Source organism: Erithacus rubecula, assembly GCF_903797595.1.
Source record: "Erithacus rubecula genome assembly, contig: scaffold_204_arrow_ctg1, whole genome shotgun sequence".
NCBI lineage: Eukaryota > Metazoa > Chordata > Aves > Passeriformes > Muscicapidae > Erithacus > Erithacus rubecula.
The window spans coordinates 26414-40583 of NW_027636110.1; the positions used below are offsets into that span (position 1 = coordinate 26414).

General features: G+C 39.3%; 1 protein-coding gene across 1 annotated transcript in view; it reads right to left on the minus strand.

Moving 5' to 3' along the window:
* The window catches only part of XRCC4 (X-ray repair cross complementing 4), an 88152-nt gene that overhangs the window by 26264 nt on the left and 47718 nt on the right, over window positions 1–14170 (minus strand). Inside the window, exons 4-6 of the mRNA XM_079332285.1 lie at window positions 7483–7649; window positions 2517–2669; window positions 2051–2154 (exon numbers count right to left, since the gene is read on the minus strand). Of these exons, the coding sequence (XP_079188411.1) occupies window positions 2051–2154; window positions 2517–2669; window positions 7483–7649 (424 nt within the window). The remainder of the gene's footprint in view (window positions 1–2050; window positions 2155–2516; window positions 2670–7482; window positions 7650–14170) is intronic.

Below are 14170 nucleotides of genomic sequence, written 5' to 3' on the forward strand. Positions count from 1 at the left end.
TCCTGTGTAACATCCCCATGGCTTGCTAGAACAGAATAATGTTGTGATGGAACCACCCCAAGATTTCCCCTCCCAATCACCTGCTGAGCACTGCTGCTTTTTCAATTAATACTGAATTATTTGGACAACATGCACATACAAAAATGTATTTTTACTGTTAATCTGTGTGTGCATACACACCCCTGCCTTCACTTTCCTTCAAATAAGTTTTCTAATTATGATCTTCTCTCTTGATTGTGGGCTTCACCAATATCTACTAAAATTACCCCAATGATCTTCTAATTCTCATTGACTCCTGCAATGACATTTCAAGTCCAAAAGGAAAAGAAATACAATGATGGACTAAGAGATAGGAAAAATAAGATGAACAGGAAAGAAAACCCCAAATATTATGTTGTATCTTTTACGTCTTACAGATCTTGATAAAGCTTTGTGCTTCATTATCCACTCATTCCACTCCTTCCTGAATCACTATTTTTTCCCTAAAGACATGATCTGCCTCTTGTTGAGTGTGAAAATTCCAGACTTCAGATATTCAGCACCCAGCTGTGCTTTCCACTGTTCACTGCAAGAGAAATCTGTGCACAAAGGAAGAGCACCAACTGACCTCAGGGACACTCAATGTGAGGGCTCAACAAAAACTCAAATGTGTTACCCAAAGCATTAACTTTATGGTCTTCTTCATGTTATCTGTAAATTTTGCATCTGAACTCTTCCAGTCTGGACCAAAACCCTGAGGATTGCATCCCTCAAAGGCAAAATAAAGTATATTTTTTGTTTGCACCTCAAATAAAAACACAGCTGGTGTATTTTCCTGTAACACTCATCAGTCAAGTCCCTCACTATTGCCAGGGCAGTGGGTGTTGTTTTCATTATTAAATAAATATCTCTGTCCCAAAACTCTCATTGAGCTAGTTAGGCCCCACTGAACTTAGAAAAAGACTCCACACCTTCCAATATTCCTTGCCTTTTCATAAAACAAAGTATTTCTCATCCTGTTACCTGAACTGACCAATTGTCACCTGACAGCAAAGACTTTGGAGGGCACAGTGCAACAATTAAACTATTTATGTGATTATGATTTCCTCCACTTGTCTGAAGCTCTGCCTAGTTTACACAAAGCCAGAAATTCCTCAGCAAACAGGCCCACATGGGTGACAAAGCTGTTTGCCACTGGCAATGCTGGTTCCCAATGTGCACAGAAAATTGCTGTTTTACTGGAACACACTGTTGCCTGGATTACCTTTACCTGTGGTGGAAATAAAAAAAAATCCACAGCAAACTTTGCAGACAAAAAGGGAAGTCTGTGCATGTATTTTTATATATGTATATATATATATATATATCTATGCATATATATAATCATATAACAACTATCAATGCAGTTTTGAAACTTTGATAGCATTTACCCTGTGTATTCCCACTAGTTTATCACAAACATGCCAAATTATGATTCACAGTTAAATATCTTGTACTGTATAATAGGCCATCACTGCATCCCACACACTTTACAAGGCTCTAGGCCTGGAAAAATTCATCAGATTAAGTTTCATGAGCATCTTCACAAGGCCAAAAATCCTCTGACAAATTAAAGTGGATTCTGCTATAAATACATTTTCATTCCATTTATGCACACAGCTCTTTTTATAGCTGTTAAACCTCCTCTCTTTCCCCTTTTTAAACACTATTGAAACTGTCAGGAGCTACCTTTTACACTTTATCAATCATGGCACACACATCATGATTCCTAGAATTTAAAATGGAATTGTTGATGGTTCAGATACTGTTAGACTGTCATTAGCTCCACAAAGTGTGTAATTTGTCACTTTGCAAGAAATGACAGTGCCTTCACTCGTGCAACGTGCTTTTAAACCTCCCCTCTCTAATTTGAAAATGCCAGTATTGTACTCTGCTTCAGGAGAGGTATTTTTAAGGCTTGCTGGCTGGCTTGTCACAGAGAAATCTGTCAGGTAGTATTTTGCCTTCCTTAAGCTTTATTCACACAAAGCCTGTCTGTGATAAAACAGGAAGACAATGCTTTCTGTCTTACCTGATGGCAACGAGGCCCCTGCTGGATTTTCACTTTCCTCATCAGTGCTGGCATCATAGTTGTTTTCTCTCTTTATAACCATCTGAGTAGCAGCTATACTATCCCTAAAAGCATCAAAAGAAAGGGAAAGAAATGAAGGTATTTTTGTTTTTAAAGGAATTAAGTTATTCAAGGGGAATATGTATGGAATTATCGCCTATGGAAAGGGCAGGGGTATGATCTGGTTGGAAAATCAACTGAGCAGAAAACAGGACAAATCCACCAAGTATTCATTTCTTGGCTACAGCACCCACAGCAATTTGCAAGGATGCCAGAAAGAATCCTCCTCTCCCACTTCCAGGATTGGTTTGGCTAACCCAGCACCCAGCCAGGAAGAACAGCCAGGGCCAAGGAAATGGAAACTGATCTGAGCTAAACTTAAACATGCACCAGGTACCACACCAAGAAACCCAGGGAAATTAAATACCTGGAGCATTTGGCATCCACTGCAGATTCTCTAGCTTCACTCAACAGCTTCTGCAGGTTTCTTATCTTGGCCTTCTTCTCATTCAGCACCAAAACAAACCTGCTGTAAAGGTCAGCCTCCAGCTCCTCTTTAGCTTCCACGCATTTTTCCAGCCTGCAGCACAAAATTAAGTGTTATACAAATTCCTCTGGTTCCTGGAAGACAATTCTGTCGTGAGGCCAGCCAGGAGTCCCCACTCCAAGCCAAGGTGCATGACTGGTCCAGCACCTTGTGCCTGAAACAGGACAGAAAAAGCTTTTTTTGTTGTTGTTGTTTTTCCACAGAGAAGTGCAATGAATTCTGCTTCCAAAAGGGAAAATTTCTCAGATCTGAACCTTTATTTTCATGCCTCTTTTTTTTTTTTTTTTTAGGTAGGTTCTTGCACACCTCCATCTGAGACAACTAAAATTTAAATAGGCAAATGTTCTTTATTTTCAATGCTGAATACAAAAGTGGATATACCTTAGCAGGATACACATAATGAGATTATAAACAGGTATGATTCACCTTGACAGATCTCAAATCTGGACCACACACTGGTGTGACATATACTTGAAGAGGAAAAGAAAATTCCAAAATATAAAATATGTTTAGAAGTCTTAATACCTTCAGAGAAAAATACACTTCAGATTTTAAAAAATTTTAGCATGCATCTGTGGAGAGATGAATGTCAATAAAAGGAAGTACAATGGGAGCATTAAATTAAGAATATGGGTGTATAAAGTCTCATAGGCAAAACTGGAATATAAGCAAACCTGAGCACACAAATCAAATGATTTGTGGCAAATGCAATTCTGGGTTTAATTCTTGTATTTCATAACCCTTCAGTCTTTGGGTTGAACCACAAACATTTTATTAGCTGTGTAAACAAGAAGCAAATAAATATCTTGATAATCTTACTGATCATGGTAAATACAGTAAATAGTCATAACTTTAAAATATTTTTTTTCACCAGCCTATGTAAGGCTGTAAAAAGAGATTAGAAGGCTTATCATGCTATTAAACCCAGACATGTAACAGACTTTAAAAATATCAATTTATAAGGCAAGAGATTTCAACAGACTTCCTACATAAATACTAATTACTTTGTTCACAGATCAAAACCATATATGATGTAAGAAGCAAGACAATAGCAAAAAAAAAAAAACAAACCACCTCCTGATTTTTATGTTGTGGTGAAATGTGTGAAATCTCATGAAGTATTAAGCCTACTGTTCAATGCTTTAGGGATATGCTTGATAGTTGATAAATAATTCATCTAATTTAAATGCAAATAGCAGAACATCATTACCATATAGATCAGTTCAATAATTCCTAAATGAAAGATCATAGGTACTAATCAACTATCAGGAGACTTTCCACCTACAAAAGGGAAGTTAACTGTTTAGTGGGGAATAAATAGACAATTCACAAAGAATCATAAACCCTAATGCAGGGCCCAGAAGAGCCTGGACATGCTGGATACTAATTATTTCCCTATACATAAAAATGGGGGGAAAAAAGGATTTTGCCTAAAATATGCTAATCCTGTCTGCATCAAATCCTGTAGAATAATCCCCTCTCCCACACATAAACCAGGAAAGTGTTTGCTCTCTGCTAAGGCTGGTTCAAATGTAGAGAAATGTGGCTGACTTGGCCAAAAAAAGTTTCATTTAAGATAACTCCAGTGAGGCCCTTGGGTGCTGCAAAGACATCTCCTTCTGAAAACCCACACAAATGGAAACTTCCAGAGAAGTAAAGTTGATGCTGCCTGGACTGTGAGGAGTGCACTGGAGAAACCTACTGCAAGACTAGCCAATTTCTTCAGTGTCTGGAGAAAAAAAAAAATAAATTAGCATCTTGAACATTAAAATTAGAATATTAAGTCTTCCCTCTGGGCAGATCCAATTAGTAGTATACCATCAGTTAATCTTATATGATTGTTTTCATTTATGTGAACACCTTTTCCTGACTTTTCTTTTCCCTCTGTTATTCAATTCCTCTGTTATTCTTTTTATTTCCTCTGTTATTCCAAACACATTCTCCAGACACAGAATGGCATTAATTTGGCAGAACACTCAATGCAAGAGCACTGATCACCACAAAAGCATCACATTAATGCTGTACTTGCAAGTTATGAGCCTTTAAAATACACTATCAAATGGCATATCTGACATTTTAAAAGAGGCTGGTAAAAGGCAGAGGTTTTGGGGGCAGAGATTCATTATGAGATGCACTAATTGTGCAGTGGGGTGTGTCTGTGGAGGATTCACTGGGATATTCACCCCCTGAGCTATGTGAGCACAGAGCAGAGCTGGCTGGGCTTCATTCCAACACCTCAGTGGCTGCAAACACAAACTTTAATTGCCTCTCCTCACTTCCCCTCCAACACCATCTCCCCAGGCCAAGTGCAGGAGCTGCTCATCTCACAGACAAGCTCCCAAAATGGGGTTTGGTTGCTGTTTGGGTGCCTCCCAACTTGTGCATCCTCAGGTCTTTCTGCAATGCTCCTCACGTGCCAAAATGCAGGCAATCAAACATCCTGCACAGCCCACAGAAACCAGACACTGTCAGGGGCTGTGACAAACAATAAACTGAGAAATTAACAACAAAAAACAAGATTTCAAGTGCTGGCCCAACACAGAGCAATCACACAGGCTCTACAGAGGTAAGCACGAGCTATGAAATTTAATGGCACTTCTTTAATTACTAGTGGCAACTTTCACAATCCAACACTATGAAGGAAAGAATTCAGCATCTCTGGCATTCATCCCTGTTCCCAGTGCTCTAAAATAATTCCTGGATCTCACAGCACTGCTCCCTTGCATTTCAGATTCACCCTCCCCCCAGCACTGGCAATGGTATGGAATGTAGATGAGCTAATGCTGAAGACTCAGTTTCAAGACCAAAGTACCTTGCTTGCATTTTTATAATCTGCTTGTGGTTTAGATACACTGTCACTGCAGTTGACCACAACAGAAATTGGCAGCTATTTTGAATTTGGCTTGTCTGCACAAATTTTAGACACCTGATAACAATATATATATACCCCACACACCAAAAAAAAAAAAAAATTGGATTTTTATTGTTAAGGGAATTCTTTTGCTACAGGTTGTTATTATTTAAAATTTGCCATGTCTATTACATTGGAATCACAGACTGGTTTGGGTTGGAGGGGATTTAAAGCCCATCCAGTGCCACCCCTGCCATGGGCAGGGACACCTTCACAATCCCAGGCTGCTCCAAGCCCCAGTGTCCAACCTGGCCTGGGGTGTATCAGCCTTGAATTTTCTATATGAAATAAAGAGAACAGCTATTCTGCTCTGGTATTTTAACTCATCCATCCCTGGGGTGCACACACACATACACTCAACCCCAGGCAGCCACCTGCTCACCAAAACCTCCAAGAAAATTCCATCAGGGAGATGGAAATGGGATGCCTGAATAATTCCACACCATGCCCCACGACTCAGGGGCACAAAAGCAGCTCTCAGAAGCCTGCCTGCTGTGTTTTAGCTCTAATAAAATCCTGAGGAGAGAGGCTGTGAGCAGAGGGAGCTGCAGGGGCTGTCCTGGCCTGGAGCACAGCTCTCCACACCAAGTGTTCTGTATTTGATGTTTCACCACTCAGCACCGTGAGTGGTGCAGGATGTAAATCCTGAAATCCTGCCTCCTGAACAAAGACAGGCACAGCTTTGTTCAGCTCAGGGCAACCCTGAAACAGCCAAAACAGCAAAGGGAGGCAGTGGGGTAGAACTGGGCTGTGCAAAAAGTAATTTAAAAAAAAAAACCACCACACCAAACCAAATTTTAAAAAAGAGCAAACAAAAAACCTCCCCAAAACCCCAACCAAAATACTTCTTGAATGAAAATGATTTTTGAATAATTTTTATTCTGTCAAAGAGTGGTGACCATAAAACCTTCAGCGTATATTTTGAAAATCCATTTTTCATCTGCTCAAAACTATAAACACACTAAAGAAATCCACCAGCTTGCACTGAGAACAAAGTCATGCAGCTCTGATTTTTTTTTTTTCTCTTTTTCCTCATTTTCTCTAGGGTTATTCTGTAAAAAGTGCCACCCCACCATGGAAATTGATACAAGCACTAATGCCTCTTACACATCAGCGTGTAATGAAGCACAGAACACGGGTTGTACAATACACTATTGTTCAATTACACTGCTAAGCAGTAAAACACTACTTAGGGAGGCCCTCTGCTTGTCAGGGAGACTGTCAGGAGAAACTGTTACTCATTTTAATGAGAGGGGAACAAAACTAACTCCTCCCTAAAAGTTGGCTCTCTTTTTCAAGGTAAATTAATGCAAATTAGGTACATTCTTTCATCAACCTTCCTAGATTGTGTTTTTTTCAGGTAAGGCTAGAGAAAAGCAAGATAAATCTCTGATTTAGCTCTGTGCTAAGTGTTTTATGCTTACTGAAACAAGCACAGATTATTTCACTACAGAATCACAGACAATTGAGATAGTAAATGCAACAGCAATTGCAAAAAATCTCATGAAAAATAACACCACTTTTTTCTGCAATACTGCATTCATTTTTCAATTCCAGCTTCTTCAACAAAGAAAGTAGATGAAACAGCAATTCATTCCCCACTCAAAAATGTAAATAATTTTGAATGCCAGTCCTAAGAATTAAAGTAAATAATATTAATATAAATAATATAAGTAAATAATATTAATGAAAAGGCTCCCTAAAGAAAGTGAAGCTAATTCCACAGATTATGAGGTGTTTGGGGTTTTTTCCTAACTCATAAACTAAAACCAATTTTAACTGCAAATTTTTAGTATCAGTTGCATCTTTGTCAAAGGGAGGAGCTCCACAACCACATGGATTGCATAAAAATTGCATTAAAAATGCATTAATATTGCATAAAAATTTCTGTCCTCTGCTGCTGACTTTCTCAGGTGAATCCACCTGGGAACTCACCTCTTCTCCACATCACTCCAGTTGCTGAAAAGCCTTTCATTTTCTCTCTGCAGATGCTCAGTTTTGGCCTGCAGCTTTCCCAGGCTGTCCAGGCAGTACCCAATGAGTTCCTTGACCACCTCTGCTGGGCTTGGGACTTCCTGCAGCTTCAGAGATCCAAGTCTGAACTGGGACACAAGGAAAGAATGAGTTATTTCAACTGTACAAGGAACTTCACTGGAGCCTTTGCTCCAGCAGACTTGAATACATCATTAATAAGCATAAGAAATACCTTACAGTTCTCCAGTTCAAAGGGAGATAATAAATTTGTCATGCAGAGAATGGAGGAATATGTGGAATAACAAGCAATGGGGATGCCCTACAGGATATATAGGAGGTCTGAACATATTTGTTTGCCTGGTCTGGGACAAACAACAGAAAACTGTTGTTTTTGTCATGTTTTAAAGGAAGAATAGGTCAGCTATACATAGAAACCAGTGCCAGCTGAGCTACAACCATGCAAACCTGGGTGAGGACACATTAACATCCAACACAATAGTTTGAGGGAGTGGAAGAAGGACAAGGGTCATCTCTCCCATCTTGAGACTATCAAAAAGACTGACATAAATTTTGTGGCATTTCCCTATGGAGAGAAGCATTACTCATCTTTTCAACTTGAATCCACAGGTATAACATATTGTAAAAATATAAATGTAAGTGGTACACACTATAGAAAAGGTCACTCTGTGTTGTGGCACCTCACCTATTAAAATCAGAAATGCAGTTTGTTTTTTCTCCCCATTTTTCTTAGAAGGGTATGGAAAATTGCATAAAAAACATCTATATATATTTTAAAAGCCTATTATTTGTTAACTTTTTTAAATGCAAGTTTCTCTAATGCCATGCTGAAGTTTAGGCTGAAAAAAGGCTTGGTAGAAACTGCTCCCAAAGCTTTCAGAGACTTTGTTTGAAACAAGGAGCAGTCCTTCCATGCAGACCTTTTATCTGTGGAATAAACTGCCACAACACATGACACCATCCTGACCTCCTCCAGCAAGGTCAGTCTGTCAGAAAACGTGGAAAACCCAAAGGTTTAACTCCCAATTAGCCACCAAATTCACATGTGCTGTCTCTAAAGCACTGTTGTCCTTAGCTGGCGTGCATCTGATGGCTGCAGATGAGAAGATGCTTCTAATTTATTTTTGGAAATTAGATTATGCTATCAGTAGTCCACAGATTGGCGTACACCCCCTGAATATCACACTTCTGTCTGACAGCATTAACAAAGATGGACGTTTGTGTAAAAGGAAACTGTTTTTCATCACTTGCAAGCCACCACCACGCTATTTGGATAAAGAATTCACAGAGATAGAGAGGCACAGTAGCACAGATAAATAGCATCACAACCTTTCACAGTGAAGGAAATAGCAAGGAGAGCACATCATTTTTGTCTTGTGCCTTAATATAGTCAACTGAGATCAAGTACAGGCAAATATATTTAATCAGGGCAAAAAAAATTACAGTTTTCACTGCACAAAAAGAATGAAAAATGCATAATCCTACAAAAAGCTGAAGTGAAGCCTGGTACCACTGCACAACTAAAATCATGCTAGACACACAGAAGATACTCCAAAAGTAATTGCAATTATATTAAAAAACCAAAAAGCTAACCAACACTGCTGCAGGGACACAGAGTATTGTGCCCATCTTTGCAAGTGTTGAAGTCCCAACACTGATGGTTGATCTTTAGTTTAGCCTTTAGCTCAATCTCTATGCAAAGCAATTGACTATTACATACTTTCTCACAATAAAATTCACTGTCGTGCTTCTGTGTTTTAGACATTGAGACCTCTGGTCCATTTTTAGGAGACCAAAAAGGTGAGCAGAGCAAAAGAACTTAAATTTATCAGGCAGGTGCTGACAAATCAATTTAAAAAGGAAAAAAAATAGCAAGGTTTTCTGCAAAACAAGTGTTCTGTAGCTTCCCTCCTCTCCCAAATCTTAATTTATCCAGCCACCTCCAGGAAAACACAGAATGTTTTGATGCAGCCCTAATTAAAACAAAACCAATGTCACAGCCTGGAACTGTGGAAGGTGTCTCTGCCCATGGAAAGGAGTGGAGGAATGAGATGGGCATCCCAAAAAGCACCCAGCAATTCCATGATCCTGGACTGCGTGTGCCACACAAAGTGCACCAGAAAACCCTTCCCCGAGGCTGCTCCTGCAGCAGGGAATTGTTCTACACCACCTTTCTCAACAGAGGCAGAGCCAGCACTAACAATAGAACTGCTGCTATCTGGGCAAACTGCAGCTGAGTGGTGCTTGCCCCACCAGGAGCCCGGGCTGAGAGGCTGATAAACCAAAAAGGCAGATGAATTCCCAAAGCAGGACTGAAACTACACAGAGGGAAAAAACAAACCTCAGGGCAGTTCTGCCCTGGAAAGCTGGTAGAGGAGAGGATGACAAAATAACACAATTTCACATCCAAGGACTCTGAATTTGGGGCGGGCATGTAAATTGCAGGCAGAATTATATTAAAATTAAATTCTGAATTTGGGGCAGAAAATATATAATTGAAAAGGAGATGTTCATTTTTCCCACACAGCTAAGATTTTCCTTGCAACCAAAGCAAGAAACGATGCAGTTATTTGTCCTCCACCACCAAAACCACAGCAGGGAAACTGCAAACAGACCGAGGGAGATGCAGTGGAAGTGGTTAAAGATCAGGATACCAAAACAAACAGTTAACTGGGTGGGATATCAAGATAAACAGCTCTTGCTTACTGCAGGAGTGAAAGAAAACATCATTAACACCTCACTAAGATAATTTGACAAGCAACACGTCTTGGGTTTGGATCACGTTTCCAAAGTGATATTATAAATTTGTAACGGTGAATTTTAATTTTTTTTTTTTTGTTAGCTTTGTAAATTCCTGCACGTTGCTGCTCCCCAGATGAATTTAAATTTCTCACCATCCTTACAGCTGCTGTAACTCTCTGGCTCTGCATCATCTGCAGATGTAACTAACGTGCCTTCTACTTCCCCTTTCAGATCATTCAAGAAAACACTATGTAAAATGCTGAAGCACTAAACACTTCATTTATACAGAGAAGGAGCAGATCTGGTAGAGGTCCCAGGGGATAACAGACTGACTGTGACTGATACACTGCTGCCCTTCAATACTTGTTTTATTGTTTGTTGGGATTTTATTTTCTTAAATTTTAATTTTCTTAAAGGCACAGGAAGATGAACACAGAAGCATTTAGGTAACTGTGTTCCCTTAATCAAAAATCACAGTTATCATGTGCCCACCAGGCCTTTATTTTGAGCTTAGGAAATAAAAACAAGAATTAGAAGCTTATGAAAAAAATGTCATTTTACCCTGACATCTCACCCTGCCCACTGTTGGTCTTGTAGAGATGAAGAAAGAAGCAATCTGAACCATAAGACACAAAATAATTCAGAAATAACTGAAAAAGTTTCTCAATTTTTCTTCTAGATGCATATGCTTATGCGAATATGTGCTTCACATAAAAACATAACAGTTATTAAAAAAAAAAAAGAGATAACACATTTTTCACAGAAGATGCCAAAATGGAAAGTTACTTCATTATATAGAGACAGTGAATTTTAATTTTGCATTAGGTTACACATATCTGCTATATAATCTCTGCATTATTACAGTCCAATAAAAATGAGAGTTATCATGTCCAAGGCAATAATTATCAGAGGTTATGCACTGAAAAGAGGAGACATTCACACAGCAATGCCTCTCTTCTGAGTCAGAATCTGAAACTAAACACCAATTTTTATTTCCAATATTATTTCCAATAACATTTTTCACGATGTCTGTAAGAAAAAAGAATCATCCTGGTAACTCTATTTACATCTGCTTTGCTGGTTGTGATTTCTCTCTGTATTAGTAAAATATCCTAACAACCCTTTCTAAAAGTATTTTTTACCCACAATATAACCAAGGAATTCTATACTTCCACAAGATGGAAAAAAATATTTGCTGTCCTGGCAGAGAATACCATATATATATGTATATATATATATGTGGATATATAATATATAGATATATAGATGATATCTAGATATGTATCTATATAGATAAATAGATAGAGATATAGAGATGGAGACAGAAATAGAGATGATAGATGTATTTGTAGATACAGATATGTGTATTTGAGAGCCTCTCTCTCCTATTAAATCTGAACCCGCAACATTTCAATTTTTCCTTCTCTGTTTTGAAAACTAATTAACGAATAATTTTTGGAGAGAGCACACTTGACAGATGCTTAGGTCTGATTTTGAAATGAAAATATTCCCAGCATGTGAACTGAATGGTAGAGGTTTAATCATGCAAGTCAACCTTGTAGAGCCTGTTACAGGCTCTAACTCAGCTCACTCAGCTTCCACTGCTCCAAGCCCTGATCCCAGTGCTCTGCCCCCAAAACAGCATTTCAGACTGAGCCAGCACACCCAGGAACACCTACATCCTTGCAGACAGATGCTGCCTCCTGCCAGGTATTGCCCAAGCAATGTCCTTTCACCAGGGAAATATTAAAGAAGAATTTGAGGGGGGAAAAACAAATTGCAGAGCAGCCCACCAGCACGGAGCAGCTGTGCAGTCCCTGTCTGGCTTCTTGGAGACCTGCAGACTGTGAAAGCAGCTGTGACCCCTGTGCTGGAGCAGGAGAGCCCTGCAGATCCACACAACAACAAATCTTTCTGTCACTGCCTGGATCTGAGCACAGAATCACAGAATCAGGGAATGGGAAGGGTTGGAAGGGACCCCAAAGCTCATCCAGTGTCACCCCATCCATGGCAGGGACCCCTCCCAGTGTCCCCAGTGTCCAGCCTGGCTTGGGCACTGCAGGGATCCAGGGGCAGCCACAGCTGCTCTGGGAATCCCATCCCAGCCCTGCCCACCCTGCCAGGAACAATTCCTGCCCAATATCTCACCTAATTTTCCCCCTCTTTTGATTTCCACCCATTGCCCCTTGTCCTGTCCCTCCATTCCCCATGCAGAGTCCCTTCCCTGCAGCCCTTCACATACTGGGGTCTCCACACAACCTGCTCCTTCACAGGGTGAACAAACCCAATTTTCTCAGCCTGTTTTCATAGCCCCAGTTCTTCTTCTCAGTTTGTGGCTACCTAGAAAACTCCTGCTCAGAGAAGGTGTTAAGAGCTCTACAGGTGAGCTACCCTGAAGTCCCCTACCTGTGCCCTTGTCCACTGCTGGTACAGGAAGCAAATTCTTTGCAGCAGAGGCTGAAAATCTTAATTAAAACTAATTAGACTAGAATTAATTTAATTCCAAAGAAATTATTATGCTTTGAGATATAGCAACTTTTTCTCAGTTGAGAGCTGGAGCCCTTGCAAGACAGACAGGCTGTGATTCCCTGTTAATATCAGCTACCTCTCCTACTTTGAAATAAGGTAGAATCAACAGCTGGATAAAAATAAGCTTTTGCTATGAAAATACCTAAGAATTTAAAAGAGAAAAATGTTAATGAAAATTCATGTACAGGGTTAAAGAAAATGACCTACAAATGAATGATGCTGACACTTGCACAAAGAAAGTATTGTTACAAGCTTGAATCTGGAAGGCATTATACCATTTTTATTTCTTAAGTCAATCAGTGAGTGGTCTTGATTTTTTAAAGCTGTGCCACTGTTACCTCGAGGGAAATCATTCAGCAGTAACTATGACATCCCTGGGTGTGGCAATAAAACCAGTACACTCGACTTGCACAATACAGTGATGACAACCTGAAAGCAGAAGTTGCTTGTGTAACAGCAAACTCTAGGAAGCTACAAAAAATTACACAGCACCATGGAAGCCAAGAAATCCAGCAGGTTACATCAGACGGTGTAAAAATATGATCACTAACTCCAAAAAACAAGTTTAACACAAAAACCCTGCCTGCAACAAACCTTCCCTGACGAAGGCATTGCATCTGCTCTGGAGCAAAACAGCTGACGTGTTGATATTTTTCTCAAGTTTTTACCACATGCTGCAGAAGCCTTCAGAATTTCCACCCTATCAGCTCCACATCCACTGGAAATTCAATTCCTTCTGGCTTCACTATTTAGCATGGGAGCAAAATTAAAAATACAATTAAAATATGATTATATATATACACACATACATAGATATATATATACACACATATATATACACACACATATACATATAAAATAAGCATAGAGAATAATGTAATAAAATATAATTATATTATTAATAATATAATAGAATTTTTAATAATATAATAGTATAAAATAATAATATGAGATATATAGATATAGATAGATAGATAGATAGATAGATAGATAGATAGATAGATAGATAGATAGATAGATATAGCTATATATAGATATAGATATATAAAATTAAAAATATAAAAATCTCCCACGTATTTTCTGGAGAGAACTCCACTGTTTCTCACACCCTCAAACCCCATCCACTGGAAGGATTGTGGAGCAAGGAGGCTTCACCTGTAGAGGAAACCAGAGAGGAATTGGGAGCATCACCAGGTACTGGAACACCTGACACCTGTCCCCATAAGGACAAGGGAGGTTTTGTTATTCCTTCCACCCTTCTCCAAGTTTATGCTCTGATCCTGAAAGCTCTTCAGCTGTGCAAGTCTGAACATCATTTCTGTGGAACCTGCAACTCTGTGCAATCACAAGAAACACTGTC